Source organism: Phoxinus phoxinus, assembly GCF_949152265.1.
Source record: "Phoxinus phoxinus genome assembly, chromosome: 11".
In the NCBI taxonomy this organism is placed as follows: Eukaryota; Metazoa; Chordata; class Actinopteri; order Cypriniformes; family Leuciscidae; genus Phoxinus; species Phoxinus phoxinus.
Genome location: NC_136886.1, coordinates 4,494,806 through 4,514,354, shown reverse-complemented (window position 1 = coordinate 4,514,354; position 19,549 = coordinate 4,494,806). Strand labels below are relative to the sequence as shown.

General features: G+C 37.4%; 2 protein-coding genes across 2 annotated transcripts in view; both read left to right on the top strand.

Moving 5' to 3' along the window:
* Positions 1-350: 350 nt before the first annotated feature.
* Positions 351-5,995, top strand: zc3h10 (zinc finger CCCH-type containing 10). The gene is made up of 3 exons (XM_079627666.1): positions 351-523; positions 1,723-3,023; positions 4,886-5,995. The coding sequence occupies exons 2-3, from the start codon at positions 1,866-1,868 to the stop codon at positions 5,390-5,392; spliced, it is 1,665 nt and encodes a 554-aa protein (XP_079483792.1). The 5' UTR covers positions 351-523; positions 1,723-1,865; the 3' UTR covers positions 5,393-5,995.
* Positions 5,996-8,256: 2,261 nt separating this feature from the next.
* esyt1b (extended synaptotagmin-like protein 1b) overlaps positions 8,257-19,549 on the top strand; it is a 38,044-nt gene continuing 26,751 nt past the window's right edge. Inside the window, exons 1-11 of the mRNA XM_079629029.1 lie at positions 8,257-8,961; positions 9,906-9,947; positions 13,238-13,372; positions 14,011-14,084; positions 14,432-14,504; positions 14,595-14,684; positions 15,608-15,663; positions 15,795-15,915; positions 18,076-18,240; positions 18,499-18,581; positions 18,965-19,013. Coding sequence (XP_079485155.1) covers positions 8,605-8,961; positions 9,906-9,947; positions 13,238-13,372; positions 14,011-14,084; positions 14,432-14,504; positions 14,595-14,684; positions 15,608-15,663; positions 15,795-15,915; positions 18,076-18,240; positions 18,499-18,581; positions 18,965-19,013 — 1,245 coding nt within the window. The 5' untranslated portion in view covers positions 8,257-8,604. The remainder of the gene's footprint in view (positions 8,962-9,905; positions 9,948-13,237; positions 13,373-14,010; positions 14,085-14,431; positions 14,505-14,594; positions 14,685-15,607; positions 15,664-15,794; positions 15,916-18,075; positions 18,241-18,498; positions 18,582-18,964; positions 19,014-19,549) is intronic.

Sequence of the window (19,549 nt, the reverse complement as noted above, 5' to 3'; positions counted from 1 at the left end):
CATGAAACTTGCTTATACTTTTGACCTTGAGCAGAAATAAGAATTCATATTTTCTGCATGTTTTGTCAGACGTTGCTCTTCTATTTTCTAAGAAATATTGCACATAGTTGCATTTTAATTGTACTTGTCTTTAAATGTGTTTAGTGGAATATCACTACGTGTATAGAAAAAGTATATATTTTTTGCTTTTACCCTTGTAACCATGATGTTTGGACATGCATAATGGTAATGCCATGGTATTTTTAGAAATACATTGGAGCACCATCTTGATTCCAGCACCATCACTGTACCATGGTATTTCCATAGCATTTTTCTGGTTTGAAGCCTTTTAATCTGAAGTGCATTTTCCCAGTGTTCTACCGTACAGGAAGTGCTTCGAACAAGAAAAGCGGAAGTTGTTGTTCATGGACCAACTTGTGTTCTAATGTAATCTTTTTCACAACCAGTACATGCATCATGCGTGTAATTAATAATGTGCAGATAGCGTTTCTTTAATCTCGCTGATACGACTGGTTGCAGTTGGGTGAGTTTACTGGTAATAATGTTTTTTAGGTTATTATCGTTGCGCTCTGTCCATGCGCGTTGTCCAGGCCTTTGTGCCAGAGAGCATGTTTTACTATATGTGCTGTGGATTAAATATAAAATATTGCATATTTATTTAAAATAATGTGGAAAAAAAGCAGTCAACTATATCTGGTTACTTATGTAACACTAACGTTACATGACATACACATCGAGCAGAGTATTTGGCGCCCCACAAGATTTGACATGACAGCACTAGTAAACAAATGGTTGCAATTGTTGTATAGAGACTAGATAAGGAGGAGGAGGGGGAACTAATCGTTTAATTTTATTATTTAAAATTATGAATAATTATATATATATATATATATATATATATATATATATATATATATATATATATATATATATATATGCAAAGCATGGTGTTATTAAATAAATCCAAGGTAATATCATCACATAGTACTTTTTGTTAAACAGCATTATATTTTGTATCAATATTTGCATTTTCAAGAGGAATTGTTAATGCTGGCAGGGAATTCATTAATATGTAGAATTAATATATAAATATATTAATAAATATATTTTAATATATAAAATAATAGCATTAAAGTTTTCAATCTTTGGTGCTGTATGACTTTAATTTCATAATCTATAAAGTTTCAAAAGCCAGTATGCCTAAAGCTGAGGTCTACACAATAAAGTGACATCCATACGTAATGTAATTCGGGCTGATTTAACTGCAGAACATTTGAATGAACATAATGCTGCTTGAAGAATATCAATGCACTACTGCCTCGTAAACGCCATAATGATGCATCTGAAATTTGTTGGTAGTGATTGTCAACTGATATATTTCTTCTGTAATGACCAATGCAGATATATCTAGAGTTGGGGTTCGTGGTGAAAAGCTAAAAATTTATTCAGTCATAAGAATATAAAATGTAAAAAGATATTTTCAAATAAAACACTTAAAAAGACAAAATATTTTATTTCTTTACCTGTATCTCATGTGACCACAAACCGACATCCGAGAACCCCTGATTTAGAGGAAAGTATGGGCAAATGCAAACATTTTATTTTTACTCAAAATGCACACAAAAAAATCAAAGTAAAAATAGTTTATTAATTGTGAATAAATGAAATTATATAATGTTAATTCTGGAATAATATTTAATTGTATCTGTATGATATTTACAGGTGGCCAGGTGGAGCTGTGATCTGCATTTGCCTACGGTCTGAGCTCTTGTCTTTCTTGCACTTTAACTCTGAACCCTTGTATGACCTTCATCTCTCTGGCACCCACATGAGCGCATCGTTCTATTCCCGCTGGGCCGAGCGCCATGCCTGACCGGGATAGCACCTACCTGGCAGGTGGCGGCGGAGGTGGCAGCGGGAGCGGTGTGGGCACTGGAGACGAGGGAGGAGCCGGGACAGGTTTGGGTGGAGGTGTAGGAGAGGGCAGAGTGACGGTGGTGGGCGGATCAGCGGGCTGCACAGGGGGTAACGGGGGTCCTGGGGCCATGGGAGGCGGCGGGGCATTAGGAAACGGCAACAGCTGCAGTGGAGCCAGCGGCGGTTTGGGACCGGATGGCATTTGCAGGGACTTTTTGCGCAACGTGTGCAAGCGCGGCAAACGCTGCCGCTTCCGCCATCCAGACTTCAATGAGGTTCCCGACTTGGGTGTGCAGAAGAATGAGTTCATCTTCTGCCATGACCATCAGAACAAAGAGTGCGTGCGCACAAACTGCCGATTCGTGCACGGCTCGAAGGAAGACGAGGACTATTATAAGAAAACCGGAGAGCTTCCACTTCGGCTCAGGGGGAAGGTGGCAGCCGGATTGGGGTTATCTCCGACCGACCTCCCGTTGAGCCGCGGAGAGGTGCCCATTTGCAGGGACTACCTGAAAGGAGAGTGCCAGCGGGGCAACAAGTGCAAGTTCCGACATGTCAGGAAGGACTACGAATACGAGGCCTCGCCCAGGGTCGGTGTGGGATGCATGATGAGTGTCACCGGTGGCGTGAGCGGGATGGTGAACGCTGGTGGTGGCGGTGCGGTTGGTGTCGGTGGGGCCTGCGGAGGGATGTCTGGCCTGGTTGGCGGCGGCGTGGGAAACTACATGGGAATGGGATGTCCCAGCATGGGCGGCTGCAGAGACCAGGGCCTGTCGGTTGGAGGTGGAGGTGGGGGCTCAATGAGCAGCTGTATGTCGATGGGGACGGTGGGTCATCGCCGCTACGACAGGGGCCCCTGCTCCGTCTACGACCCCCTGTTTGAAAATGGCATGTTTGAAGCCGGGCCGGTGGAGGCCCCTGTTGACCACACGGCCTTCCAACTGAAGAGACGGCGTTTGGATGGGCTGCGGTTGACCGATGGGACCAGTAGTGGACATTACGACCTGGGGATTCAGACCCCCCTGCCAATCCGACCGATAGAGTATCGCTTACTAGAAGAGGAGAACGCCCTACTGAGGAAAAGAGTGGAGGAGCTTAAGAAACAGGTAGGGAATGTACTCTTCCTTTCTTCAGGAAGATACTGTATATTGAGTGTCTCCAAGCTGGAATTACGTCACTATAGTCCGATGGATATAGTTCATGCAAACTGTGTACTGTGTAGTCGCTGAAAATCTTCCTCTCTGTCTTAGTTCTCTAATCTCATTCTGTTCAAATACTGCGATTTATTGTGCCAAGTTTGTAGTGAAAGACCAGACAACACAAGAACTTGTGATGTTTCACATCATGACATCAAATAATACGTTTTGAAAACTACAACAGAAGACTTTTAGCAAAAAAAAACGATAAGTTCAGTCTCTTCCTTACACACATGTATTGCAAGGTGTAGCGTAAAAGTCGTATGGACTTTTTATTGTGCTTTTTTGCATTGTTTTAGTATTATTTGTATACTATTATTTATTAACATTTTGAATAAGATTTTTTTTCAGTTTTCATTTTAATTTAAGTTTTAGTAATTTTGTTATTGGTATTTGTTAACTTTATTAGTTTTTTATATTTATATTTCTTTTTTATGTATTTATATTTCAGTTATAGTAATGTTAGTACAACTAATTTTTTTTTAAAGTATTTTTTAATAGTTTAAGTTTTTGCTAACAGTAAGTGCTTTTTAGTAGGGATGCACCAATATAAAAATGCTGTACTCCTTTGTCTAAATAATAAGAAATAAATAAAAACTAATATAAAACTAATTTTTGGCATCGGTGAATTTAAGCATCACAACATTATAATGTGCTGTATGAAAAATGAATACTCTATTTTATTAATAGATTAATTAAAAATAATTTACTAAAGATTACATTTAATAATCTAAATGTAAGAATGGCATTGTTAAATATTAATAATGTTAATATTGGCCAATACCAGTATACTTAAAAATCTCTAATATCAACTGATAACTTCTTTGGTAATTTTTGGAGCTCAACAGACCCATGCTTGACTTTCTTAGTTACTTTTTTTAAATTCTGCAATAGATGATCTTTTATGTTCCATGGATGACAAATTATACAAATTTTTAATTATATTTAATCTCTAAATTGTGCTTTTTATGTTAAAGCTAGTGTATGCAATTTTTTGTATAAACGCTTCTTTTTTTTACTGGTTGAAACTCTCTTCACATCCTGACAGCAATCAATAATAGAAGTGGTCTAAATATTAAAACATGTACATCTTCTGTGGACGTCTCAGGACCAAAAAATGTTCGTCCAATCATTACATTCGGTCCGAATGCAATGATAGGATGTCCTGCCTGCCTGTCAACATGTATTTCCACACCTCCGCACACCTGCTTGCACAGACATCACATGTCATCAGCGCGTTCAATGAGGCTCTGCAGAGTTGAAGACAGAGTCACAGAGCGCCGCAAACAAACAGCAGCTTTTACAGTTCCTCCTGAACCAAACAACGAGTTTACGCTGCGCTCACTCCATACTGTGACCGTAATTACGAGATAGCAACCTGAGACGTTCTACTGTTCATGTTCTCGGACTCGGATTTATGTGTTTCTATGTCAACACTATTAATGCCGAAATAAATCGGCAGCAGTCAGGTGGTACAAGTAAGAGATCTGTAAGTTGTTTACGTTCATTATTATGTTATGTGCTTTGAGACACGAGGTAGTTTAACAGCGTCTCTCATCTCGTGACGCTTTGCAGACTCTGCTGTGCACGTTCTGACGCTCTGAAGGGAGGGTGGGATCTCATGTTTTCAAACCTATCTTGATATTGCTAGCCTGTCCGAAATTGCCTACCCTACTTTTAAGATCAGTGACAGAATCACTTATTTTAAAAATGTAAAACAACCGCATCCTAAATGTCTCAAAATTCCTTCCTTTCCGTTTTTTGTTTTCAAGGTTTCCAACCTGATAGCGACCAACGAGGTGCTTCTGGAGCAGAACGCTCAGTTTCGAAGCCAGGCTAAAGTGATGACGCTGTCCTCCACCCCTGCTCCGTCCGAACAGAGTCTGGTGCCCCCTGTTGGTTCTGTGAGTTCCTACAACCATGGCATTGCCCAGACACACACCACTCTGAGCAGTGCTGGTCTGCAGCCCCGTCCCGTCACTCAACAAGATCTGGTGGTCTCGACCGTTGCACAGACCGCCCCTCCTTCTAATGCTGCGCCCCCCTCCGCACCCCCTCCACATCTGAACCCCGACCCCATCTCTGCGGCCCTCGCTCAGACTATCGTCCAGGGAATGGCCCCTCCGGTTTCAATGGCCTCTGTTGCTGTTTCGGTGGCGCCGGTGGCCGTGTCCATGGCACAACCATTGCCGGGCATCACGATGAGCCACGCGACCACACCGATGGTGACGTACCCCATCGCCAGTCAGAGTATGAGGATCACCACCATGCCTCATTAATGAGGGCACACTTCAGCAATATATACATGAAACAAATAGCAAACAGGAAATCAAAGCGACACCAGTAAACCATGGGAAGTTTCTCAGGTGAAGGATCGGTTTTGACTGAATGAACATACAGATTTCTGTATAGAATACAGATATTCTCTTGTGAACTTATGAAACTTATTTCAGTTTTTCTTGCCATGCTTTAGCAGATGATTGCCTTGGAAAGACTCTTTTGAAATCATCATTGACTTCACAGGACATTTATTAACTCATTTTGAAAGATGTAACTATTCAACTAATCACTACAGAAGAATTGTGAATTTACTTGTTAGCTGTCAGTTTTAGTTTGACTCCTTTTTTTTAATAGTTTGTTTTGTGAATTGCTTTTGTGTGAACTGATTATTTGGATTCTGCACAAAAAAATGAATCAGACACATTATGCTCCGTTATTAATTCTTGTCATGTCTTACTAAAAAAAAAAGTGTTTTATTTTTTCTTTCGGTTGGAAACTAAATAAGTGCATTTTTCTGTCAGAATATTGGTCTTGTTTCTTTCATCTTGAGTGAGTATCTTTCTTAAATGTTAATGAAAAATTATATTTCTTATCAAACCAGACTTCTGTTATTAGTTTGATCACTTTCTCATTCTGTTGAGAGTAAGGTCCTAGTTGTTTGCACTCTCATTCCTGATAAGACCACCAGAGACAGATCTGGGCTGAATTGGATTTTAGCAATCCCTGTGCTGTATGTGTAAATATTATCATAGAAATCATTTTTTACCCTTCTTTTAAAAAAAATATATTTTCCTCTGGCCCACTTAAAACACAATTTACCATTTTATTTTAAAGCATTTCATGTTTTATATCTAGAAAACCCTATAAACAGTCATGTTGAAATATTGCTCATGATCAGTTCTCATAATTGAACTGTCTTCAGTGTTTGTTTATGTTTTTCAACCAACAAATAAGGTTTGGGATCTCTCAGATTTAAAGTATAGGGGGATTTATTATTAGGGGGTTATCATGCAAAAAGAACCATTGTTCATAGTATTGTTAGCTGCATCGGAAGTATTTTTCATTTGGCAGGTCTCAGATTAACATTATCTGAAATCTCATGTCAGTGACATGCGCATGAATATAGACCTCGACCTGGCATGAGAGTAGCTAAGTACTATGGCAAGTACTTTTTTACATTCCTTTATTGCCTTTTTACAAGTCAGTTCTGTTGTTAAAATGTTTCAGTTAGTAAGACAAACTATTTATGATATCTGTAAGGTAGTTATGACTATTATTGAGCACATTTTACTAGTTAAAACTCTGTAGGTATTTTAGAAAATAGTGTTGCATCATGACTATGGTGTACTCTGGATATGTTGCCATATACTGCGTTTCTTGTCAAAAAAGTGGAATTTCTCTCAGAATTGGAAGCTAAGTGTAATTCTGCCAGGACCACTATCGTCAAATACGATTGATAATTAGCATACAGTTTGGATTGGCGGTGTGGTTCTGTTCTGGGCAAGAACTCCCTGCAGCCTAGCATGGATAAGAGCAGGAGAGCAGCAATAACCACAAACAGAATAGAACCAACATGAATGTACTGCAGATATCATTAATTCAAGATTTTAAAGTACAACATAATTAGAGAATTGATTCTGATTCAGGGGGAATCATAATGCCAAATCCTGACTGACGAGAGGTGGAGCTGGGGATGGAGGAGGGTAATTCGTTCCTGAGGAACACGATAGCTGCTGATAATACTGAAGGAGCTTATATATACAGTGATAGACGTCGTGTTCCTATCAGCGTGGATCAGCTGATGCGAGCTTGACTAACATGATCTACCAGAACTGACGCTACGCTTGATTTGAATGAATGAAGAATCAAATAAGTCAAGATCACATGTGATAAATTGAAAATCCTATTTTTATTACAGATTTTCAGTTTATTTATTAAAATCTTTCCTAGGCTATTTTTATTTGATTCTATTAGTATTGTTTACAGGTGAACTAGTCAAAATTGCACTATGGATTTTTAGTCAAAATTGCAGATACCGGTAATTTAAAATAAATTATCACCAGTCCAATATGCATTCCAAATATCTTATGTAAGTTTTAGACAGTCACACAAACAACTAGTCAAACTCTTGTTTGATTGCATTTGGATCTATGTTCAATTACTCCTTTATTATTATTATTTTATTTTTTTGGTCAAACAATTTCATCATGGCTATGATCACCCTGAATTATTATAACTAGTAAAAATGTCATTAGATACCTTGTGTGCAAATTATTCCGATTACACTATATCCCGGTTACAGTGTAATTATACATTTAAAGGAATAGTTCCCTTAAAAATTAAAATTCTCTCATCATTTACTCACCCTCGAGTTGATTCAAACCTGTATGAAGTTTTTCTTCTGCTGAACACAAAAGAAGATATTTTGAAGAATGTCTGTAACAAGCCAGTTGATAGTAGCCAATAGCCATTGACTTCCATAGTGGGAAAAAAATACTACGGAAGTCTACTGTTTGGTTTCTGACATCCTTCAAAATATCTTCTTTTGTGTTCAGGGTTAGGGTAGGATTAGGGTTTGGTTTAGGATTTGCATGTTTATTGAACTACATAAATAGTTATTATTACAATAGTAAATAACAAGGACACATTAAAATAAAGTATTACTAATAGAAGACAATATCTTACATTAGTTTGACTACTTAATATTTTAGACATAGTTGACTATTATCATTCATCTAGTGTTTAACTGGAACTAGGCAGAACTGCATTACATGTAGCCTACCGGTAATTTAAATACAATTGTGGCTAGTCAGAATTGAGCCAAGACTTGTGAAGCTAGAAGCTTTCAAAGAACAAACTGCCTACTGCAGCTTCCAACTAAAAGTTTTCGCCCCTTTTTACAACTGCGTCGTTTTCTATGGGCGTGATCTGCCTCCATAACGGTGCAGGCCAGTGATTTCAGACAGACAAACTGCAAGAAGGAAAAAGAGTGTCATGCCAGAAGGGTAAAATCTGTGAGGTGGGCGATTTCTCTGTCTCGGGCTGACTGACTTATTGATTTGCAGTGATCAGGCATCCGAGTCATCTGCAGATTTCCACTAGTCCATGCGCCAATGCAACGTGACTTTCAAGCAACAGCACGTTGAATTTGATTTGCAAATCGCTGCCTTTACTCGTATCTTGACTTTGAAAACATTTACAACAGACTACAATGTCGCACGTTGATTCAGGGCCGAAAAATGACTCGGACTCGGAAAAGAAGACTGAACCAGCAGCCCAGGACAGTTCATCGGGAGAAATGGACGTCCCTAAAACGAAATTATTGGACGCCAAGGCTATCTTATGGACTTTCGGCAAATGTCTCACTGCCATGTTGCCTGTTTACCTGGCTGGTTATTATCGCATGAGCACTAGTTTGGTGGTGTTTGGGATGATGGTTTACGCAGGATGGAAACATTCTCGTGAGGCGAAGGAGGCGAGACTGAGGTCCGCTATACAGTTACTCAACGGCGAGCAAGAATACATATCCTCCAAATCATTTAGAAGTAGAGGAGACCTGCCTTCATGGGTAAGAATTCATAAAAGTGCGTCTTTTGATAGATTAATAAAAATAAACTCTCCAGCACTGTTATTAATGCATAACGTCCGCATAAGTCCACCTCTATACTAAGAGAGAAATATTCAGTGTTTTTATGTAAAACACATTTCATCGCTACACAAATGAATAATAAGAGTAACGTTGTGTCCGAATCGCGAACGATTAGTTTTTCTAATCGGTTCATTTGAATGAATCAGAGTCGTGCGGCTTTTGAAATCTCTTCACTGAGAAGTCAAACTGAGGAGGATTATATTTAAGAATCATAAAAAAACACAATATTTGACTCAACCTAATCGACAACATAGTGAAAACAGCAGTATTTTACAGAAAACCCTCTTTTATCGAGACAGCCTCGCGATTACTTATCGTTGGAACGAATCGTTTTTTAAACAGTTCATTGTTTGAACGAATCGATTCGATAATGAATGAATCTGATTCCCTAATGCTGCTAAAGAGTAGGAGTGGTCTGCAGATTTAGAGGACATTTTAGACCTGTTGGTGGCGCTGTATCGGTGGTGTAACTGCGTACTTGGGCAAAATTCCCATCGTCCAAATCATTCTGAACACATTGTTGCTTTGTCATCTCTTCCCCAAGTGCACAGTATGCTTCCATAAAAGAGTTTACTATATTTGGTCATGTCTCATGGCTATCATGTGGTAAAATAAGCTATGCATGTTATTAATGGGGGGAAATTATCCAAGACAAATCAGATTCTACACTGCATATATGCATTATTTAAGAAGGAAATTTTGTAAATGGAGAAAAAACCATTCATGATAGTTGGTGGTTGCATGTGCTGTTTTTTTCTTCTTCTTTTTAACCACATCCTCTGGTAAAGTTTGTTGTACAGCTCATAAGCATAGACAGTCTTTGCACTTCGAAGTCTGTTATTGTTTTTTCTTTATAATTTCAGGTTAACTTCCCAGATGTGGAGAAGGTTGAATGGCTAAACAAGGTAATTCAGCAAACAGTTTCGGTTTACATTTGTTTATTAACATCAAGCCTGTAATCCCATGTGTTCCTGATCCACCCATGAAATGAAGGACCCCTCCCTCATGCCACAACAGCTGCCAGTGACCACCCACACGCCTGCTGAACAAAAGCTTTATATACTATTATTACACATCCATTCTCAACCAAACACTAATTCAACATATGTTCCTTGCCTTTGAATGATTAGATCAGTTGCAATACATGCTTTTCCAGGAAATTTATTTTTTAATGTCTTTTTGCATCTAAAGCAAAAAACAAAAAACAAAGCGTAATAATAATACTCCAAGTGTATTACACAATAAGCACCAAAATACTATAATATAACATAAGATTAAAGATGAAACCCGTTAAAAGAAAATACAGTTAGTATACATAATGTACATAACAAAAAAATGGAAATTAAAATGAAGTAATAATAAATAAACATAATACATTGAATGCTTATAAAAATATTAGTTATTAGCTTTCTTTTATAAATATTTAGTTTTGATGGATGGTACTAAAATATTCTTTATTCAAAATATATATTTTTTTGATTTTGGGATAAAATGAACTTTCTTCATGAGATTCACTGAGAGACAGGAAAAGGAGGAGCTGACGCCAATTATCCTTCTTTTCGTTTCATCAGTAGTTTGATTATAACAGTGCTGCGGCCAAGGCCGCATTAATGCACGGCTTATCTGGGCTGAAGCCCAGGGGCCTCCCAAGTTCAGGGGCCTCCCATGTTCAGGTTCATGATGAGCTGAAAAGGTCATATTGTTTTGTAACTTGTCAGGTTTACTGTCAATCACTCTAATCGCATGTTACATGTCTGCTGATGCCACGTGGCCCCATAAGCCCCGTTCACACAGCCAGCGATTTCGTTGCTGTATGTCGCTAGTCTCTATACTGTGAAGTCGCTTGGTAGGCGTTGGTAGTGCTGTCGCTCTAATGTTATTGGTAGACTGCTCGTCTGGCCACATCTATACAAAACACCACCACAACACAAGTGATATATACAACTATATTATTTTAATATGATTAGGAATCAGGCTAAAAAAAAACAGTATGCTGTTGGGAGAGTGTTTTTATATTACCACACAGCAGTGTTCAGTGGATTAAATAATTTACTAGATTAACGATCGATCAATCTACAAAGTAGACTCACTCGTACTGTCATAAATGACTAAAACGTCATCTGAATTTAACAAACAATAAATTATATTGTCCCTAATGAAAAGAATGAACTGCAGCAGGGCTAAATGCATCATAAAACTACAACACTCAAACTATAAATGTATGAATTAAACTCACTGAGACTGTCGACAGTTTTTTTCCATGCATCATTTTATTATATCCATGTTTGTGGTTAGTTACAGTCAAATCATATAAAAACAGTGAAATCGCCCTCTAACTCTTCTGTATTGCCTGCACTGCACTCGAGACGGTGACGGGAGCTGAGCTCCACTGAAAGGCTTCTTTCCTATTGGTTGTCGCTCGTGAAAATCGCTTCTCATTTGCATAAAATTGAAATTTCTCAATTTTTGTCGCGTGTCGCTTGACACGCCCACATTCTGTCATACTTTCACATATTTTGGTTTTATTATCACCATAAGTTGCTGTGTGTGGTTGTTAAATAAAGTGTCTTGTGTTTATGCTCAAGTGGGCTCAGTGATATGTTAATAACAATATTATGGTGTTTTCTGGCTCAAAGAGGGAAAACTTACTGTTGTAGGTCTCGAAAGAAACTAATGCATTTTGTGATGTAGATTACCTAGATATTACACTTTTTTAAAATGAGACTATAAATCGAGGGGATGGTAGGCCTACAAAACCTCTCAGCCCCGGGGCCTAACATTAGGTTAAGGCGGCTCTGGCTGCGGCGTATCATTAGAACACAGATATTTAGGCCTGACTTTATCGGTTATTTCAGCTGAGACTCTCCCCTCTTCGTATTCCTGTGGTCATGTGGTCTGTGTATGAGTCACATTGCTATTTCTAAAATCTGTGGTTTGCTCATGTAATGAAACAATCTGAAAAATGCCCTGGCATCTGGCGCTTTAGCTTCTGTTATCACTTCTTAACATCCGCAAACAAGAAGTCACTATAGCAACTAGGCAAACACAAATGGCACGGCGTAAACAGCGTCAAGGAGAGCAGAGAACAGACATAAACTGAAGGAACTGGGTCAGATCGCTAGTCCCTCAATCTCACAGACATATACAGCATACAATTTTTTTATACATTATCTTTACACACTTATATACAGTATCCTTGTACATGAAATTATGGTTAATACCATGGTATTTTTGAAGACCGTAAAGTATATACATATCATAGTAGTGGGTTAGTAGGAATTTTATTGATTCCACTTTGTAGGAAAGAATATTGGCCAGAGCTTGAAAGTCATATATTATAAATTAAATTAAATTTCTGTTCTTTTTCATTGCAGAAAAAATAGTTAATCTAATTCAGGAGGGTTTAAAATTATTATAATTTTTTCATTTAATCACATGCAATTTAAAAAGCTTAAAATCTTTTCTTCCCTATTGTGATTAGGGGTGGGAATTACAGGGTACCTCACGATACGATACACGATACATGGCTCAAGATACCGATAATATCACAATACAGCAATTCTGCGATAATCAATATATTGCTAGACAATCCTATAATGATACATCATGATATCTGTCTAACTATGAAAAAACAAAATGCCTGTGAAAGAGTTTTAGGTTTTACAGACTTTGGACTTAAACGTGGCTGGGCATCTATTACTTTACTCACACTGCTGTCCGCCATCCCATGAAAAAAACTATTTTTCTTAGGCTCGTTAACTTATGTTCACGTTTCCAACTCGAGGAGACTTGAAGTAGCGACGCCGGGAAATCTATTTAGAGCGCCTTGTTTTATTAATTAAAATATCAATATTTGGCACCAGCTTATATATTCTCGTATTGCACTATTTGTCCCAACCCTAATTGTGATGTATATCAAGAGAAACGGCTTCTCGAAAAAGAAAACATGTACCTCACGCCAGTAAACACGTCATCAGAGAAGAGATGAGATGTGAATGAAATAGGGAGGGGAAGTTGTTTTGATTAAAGATTATGAGGGCACATGAATAAATAAAAAAAAGATGTGCACGGATGAACTATTTATAATAAATACTACAATATTCCATAAAAAATAAGAATAGTCCATTTTTGATTTCATGGTGACTTTAATATCAAATACAAATATGACACTCTCTCTTCCTGTCTATTTCTCAAGGTTATCCAGCAGGCCTGGCCATATATTGGTCAGTATTTGGAAAAGCTGCTTACGGAAACCATTGCTCCATCCATCCGCGGCTCCAGCACTCATCTACAGACTCTCAGCTTCACCAAGATAGACTTTGGTGGCAAGGTCATACACACACACACACACACAGACACCGCTACACAATAAATTACATTCCAGGATCATTCCTGGAGATCTCATTCCACTACAGTAGAGAGATTAAAAGAGGCTCCACTGCCCTTGAAACACGTCTGAACAAGCATTCTGTTAGAAGAAACACATCTAATGTCTCATGGCAAACATTCCTGTCAAGGCAAGAGTGAAATTTTTATGTTAATGTGATTTAAAGGACATAAGGCTGTGAAAATCTTGCTCATTAACATAGATATAGACTTCTGATGTTATGAAATAGCTATTGAATTATTACTGCAGGGTGTTTATGAGCTGATAATGAACAGCTAATAATGAAATCATAAAAAGTCAAATTAAAATAAATTTAAAATCTAAACAATCAAATTAAAGCACTAAAAAGATAGTTTGTCATGTGACCATTACCCGACATCAGAGAACAATGAACAAGCAAATATGTTGTTAAATGTTTTTACTATTACTATTACTAACCTAAAATCTAATGACCTATAATAAACGACTATATTACAGCGTTATGGAATAATATATGCATAAAGAAACAACTGATTTGCCCTATATTCGAGTTTTGGCTGCACATCTTATCTTCTACAACAGAACTTTTCTTTATTTTACAGCCGATGAAGGTGGTCGGAGTGAAGGCTCATTCAGAAAATGAAAAAGGTCAAATTCTGCTTGACGTTTACATCAGGTATACGCATACATCTATTTACTGACTTGAGATTGAGATATATTTGGGATTCTCATGAGGCCCTATTATGAGTGAGTTGTCTATTGTCTCGCAGGGAGTGATTTCAAAGTCTTGTGTAATCGATATTGTGTCTGTATTTCACAAGCTGACACAAGACTGTCAAACCGCAGCCAACTCAGATTTGTTTATCCAGAGAATAACATGAGTGTATATCCTATTTAAAGACTTAATTTTTGTTTAGTTTTACATCAAGTTTTAGGTGTTTGAAACAAATTCAGCAGAATGGTTACATTTATTTGTAAAGAGTTAAAAGCAGCCTAATGTTTCCTCTCCGCCATCTTTCTCAGTTACGTGGGGGATGTGGAGATAAACGTGGAGGTGAAGAGGTATTTCTGCAAGGCTGGTGTGAATGGAATACAGGTGAGATTATGGGTTGTGATAGTACATTTGATACATGGTCCCACTGTAGAAATGAAATCTTGAGAGATAATTCCATTTGCATTCTTTCAGCTTCATGGGATGATGCGCGTGATTTTGGAGCCACTGATCGGTGACGTCCCAATCGTGGGTGCTGTGACCATGTTCTTCATCCAAAGACCTGTGAGTGTCTCTAAACACGTACTTCACCACTACATAGAACCTTTTGTGGACCGGAAAGATTCCATGTTTGTTAAAGGTTCTTCATGGAACCATAGATGCCAATAAAGAACCTCTATTTTTAAGAGTTTATGAAAAATAAGGGTTCTTTTATGGTTGACTGGATGATTCTTTTGAGCTTAAAACATTTTTGACATTACACTATCCCCCAGTTTTACAGGCAAGTCTTAAAGGGATAGTTCACCCAAAAATGAAAATTCTCACTCACCTTCAAGTTGTTCCAAACCTGTATGAATTTCTTTCTTCTGTTGAACACAAAAGAAGCTATTTTGAAGAATATCAGTTACCAAACAGTTGATGGACCCCATTGACTTCCATAGTATACTATGTAAGTCAATGGGGACCAGAAAGCATTTGGTTACCTACATTCTTCAAAATAGCTTCTTTTGTGTTCAGCAGAAGAAAGAAATTCATACAGGTTTGGAACAACATGAGGGTGAGTAAATTATGACAGCATTTTCATTTTTGGGTGAACTATCCCTTTAAGCCTAGTCCCAGACTAAAATGCATGTTTGAACTGAACATGTTTTAACTGAAAGCAACTTGCACTGACATATCTTGAAATATGTTTTCTAAGGCACGTTTATAAAAGCTACTTAAATGTCCTAATTGAACTAAGGCCTAATCCTGGCTTAATCTAAACCTATATGTTCTTCAGATCAAATACATTATTAGTTCTTATTAGCATCCGTTAACTGAGGAAGTTGAAACCCTCCTGGGTTCTTTGAACCTTTATAGAACTTTAAAATGTTCTGCATTACTGTGTGTACTGATCCTTACTGTCTTTATTCTTTCATTAGTGCTTGAATTAGAATATTACTTTTTTAGAAACATGTAATATTCTCCTTTTTCCTCTTTGTTGTTAGAAACTGGTCATTAACTGGACCGGTTTGACCAACCTGCTGGACATTCCAGGGCTCAAGTGAGTTTCAGTCATTACACATACACAATAACATTTTATTCAGGTCAGTACACTCGCTGTCCTGATCAACATCCGTTTCTTAAAAAAAAAAAAAACTATTTCACACTTTCTGTCCCTGTTCCCTTCCTCAGTATGATGTCAGATACTATGATCATGGACGCGATTGCCTCGTTCCTGGTTTTGCCCAATCGTCTCACTGTTCCTCTAGTGGCAGACCTGCATGTGGCACAGTTGAGGAGCCCCCTGCCCAGGGTAACACACGCATACAGACCTTACACACATCGAATCAACATACAATGACCAAATCACTCAAATACATGATACTTTGGTTTTTGCAATTGACATTTACTCCACAGTTCAAAAGTTTGGGCTCAGTTAAATTTCTCTTATGTCTCTTATGCTCACCAAAACTGCATTTATTTGATCAAAACTACAGTAAAAACAGAAATATTGTGAAATATTATTAAAATTTGAAATAACTGTGAATAAATGAATTCATTTTAAAATGTAATTCACAGGGGTGTACCAGTTTTAATTTTGACAGCAAATTTTAGTCATATTTTAAAATCTAATATGTTTAGTTAAATTTTAATGCATTCATTTTGAATTTCTCTCAAATTTCCAAACCCATTATGTACTCTATATACATTATATACTTTATATACATTATATACTATCTATTAACCTATTACTGTAATATGAATGATTTTAAAGTTTGAACATGCCATACAGACACAGATTTAACTGCTGTGACATTAAACAAATCTTAAAATGAAATAAAACCACTTCTCCTAAAGTTCTTTTCAATGAATGATATATGCATTCTTTATTACAACTTGCATACATCATTCTTTATTCTTTCAAGCAGACATATTTATTTGTATGAATTACATATAATTAATCCTTATTAAAGCTATTAAAGAGCAGTGAATGCTTTTCTCTTTTTCTTTTATTGTTTGATTAATATTAAGGACACAGACGGCATTAGGTTTATTACGCACTGTCACTTTTGACCAAAGCAAATTCCTCGTATGTGTAAAACACTACTTGGCAATAAAGTTACTTCTGATTCTGATTCTTCTGATTCTGATTTAAGACCAAATGTGCGGATCCAATTGATATTCGTCAATCCAATATTCTCACAACTGTTTACGTTCTGTAAAGACATAACCGACTGTGTTTACGTGAATACTCTCCAAAATGGAGGTTTAGAAATGATGTTGTGTGTATTTGTCCATTCAGACGGGGAAAAAAGCTCTGCTCTTTCTCCCAGACGGTTACAGTTTTGAATGTTTTATGAGACATGCATCTAGCGCATGCTGACTCATGTCCCGCTGGGTAGATCAGCACGTTACAATTCAATATGAGCATCACAAACACAGGACATCAGTTCTGACTGGCTCTCTTCTTAAATCGTCCCTCCCTAACATTTTCATCTAGTTTTTATTCATTGACAAAAATGTCAGTTGATTGTCGTCATAGTTTTTGTCATTAAAATTTGACAAAATGACAAAAAAATATTGTCGTTTTTATTTAGTTCTCGTCTCGTTTTCGTCTGGGATTTTTTTTTTGTTATTAACGAAATTAACACTGGGGTGTAACAGTTCAAATTGCTCATGGTTCAGTTTTATCACATATTATAGATGTGTACGTGTCATCATTTTGAAAATTAATCAGCAATTGCGTGCCGAACCGTGGGTGGAGGTTATTATGGTTTGATTTTTTTTGTTCGTAATTTATTCCTGTGATGCAAAGCTGAATTTTCAGCATCATTACTCCAGTCTTCAGTGTCACATGATCCTTCAGAAATCATTCTAATATGATGATTTGCTGCTTAAGAAACATTTCTTATTATGTATTAATAATAAGAGTATTACAGGGATACTCCACCGTTTTTTCATATTAAATTATGTTATTCCCTTAACTAATACGAGTTGATACATATCTCTCTCGTCTCAGTGCGTGCACTTAATCGCTCTGGCGTGCGGGGACACTTTGATAGCACTTAGCTTAGACCAGTTCATTCATTAGGGACCAAACCAAACAGAGATGAAGTTAGAAGTGACCAAACACCTCCACGTTTTCCCTATTTAAATACAGTTACACGACCAAGTATGGTGACACGTAAAAAAAACCCGTCTTTTTCGTTAAAAAATAAATTAATCTAAATCTAGCTGACTCCAGTCTTTTGAAAGGTAGTGTTCTGTGCCACTTTTGCAGTGTAATTTGCAATATGTTTCATAGTTTTTAATGGAGAAGTACAGTAGCATACATGAATCTGAAGCATCACTTTCCATGAAACATAATGGCACCATGTAATTTGTTATTTTCATTGAGGAGTAATGCAATAATGAAGCAGTTCCCTGCACTGCTGTCTTTCATATTCTGTGCATCTTCCTTTATTTCTTCAAGGGAGTTGTGCGTATTCACCTGGTGGAGGCTGACAGTCTGGCGGCGAAGGACACCATTGTGTCTGGTGTGTCTGACCCGTACGCCCTGCTCAGAGTCGGGCCGCAAACCTTCAAATCCCAGCATCTGGACAATACACTCAATCCCAAATGGGGTGAAATGTATGAGGTGGGTGTTCAAATGACACCACATTGCGGTATCAACAAAAGAAGTAACACTTTAAAGACTGACTTCAAGTTTTAAGAGGTGTATTTAAAATCATAATATTGATATATGATGTAAATGTGATGAACTTCATAAGGTCATATGTATCTGTGTGTGTTTAAATGTCTAATCATGTACGCCGCTTTTTGTCATAGATAACCCACGCTGTTAATGTAGGTGTGTGTTTGGTGTTTCATGCATGAGTGTGTGTCTGTCTGTCAGGTCATCGTTCATGAGGTGCCTGGTCAGGAGCTAGAGGTGGAAGTGTTTGATAAAGATGCTGATCAAGATGATTTCCTGGGCAGGTACCATATCACTGCTTTTCATCTCCCGTCATTCCGTTTCTCATTTATTCTCTCAAAGAAGTCATATCTTTACCGTTTTAACATTATAAGCGAATAATCCTTATAATGTTAGTCAAGATTTCTTGCACTAAATCAATTTACATTGAGGATATCTTGTTTGTTTTTTAAAGTGTTTCCATAGTGCATTAAACTCTTTTATTCCAACATTTTCTTAAAAATTGAGAATTTTCTTATAATATGACCTCTTTGATATAGATCTGTTCCAGATTTTTATCTTCTGAACATCAGTTATAGTGTCCTACCATAAGCCACCATTACCATAAACTTTTGCTGATCTCTATTCTCATCCCTGTGTTGATTCTCTTTATTTCACTTGTGTTCAGGACAAAATTAGACTTGGGGATTGTGAAGAAATCTAAAGTAGTTGATGAGGTGAGAACATTCAGATAATATTCCAGCACTGTGTGTGTGTGTGTGTGTGTGTGTGTGTGTGTGTGTGTGTGTGTGTGTGTGTGTGTTTGTGTGTGTGTGTGTGTGTGTTTGTGTGTGTGAGTGTGTGTGTGTGTTTGTGTGTGTGAGTGTGTGTGTGTGTTTGTGTGTGTGAGTGTGTGTGTGTGTGTGTGTGTGTGTGTGTGTGTGTGTGTGTGTGTGTGTGTGTGTGTGTGTGTGTGTGTGTGTGTGTGTGTGTGTGTGTGGTTAACTTGATTTGGTTTGCAAGTGTGTGCATAACTTTCACCACAAGTGACATGAAATCTAAATCGATGAAACAATTAGCTACAAACCACTAAAACCATTGTATATTGCAATTATTCTTATTTATAAATAAAATGATCACATGGCTGAATGTTTGCTTCTGTTTGGTCCATCAAGGCATTCTGCAGTCAAATATTTTAATGATGCAAAACGTTAGTTTTCTGGTTTCATATCCCTCGCCATTCTCTAAAACTTTTCAGTATTATAGAAATATT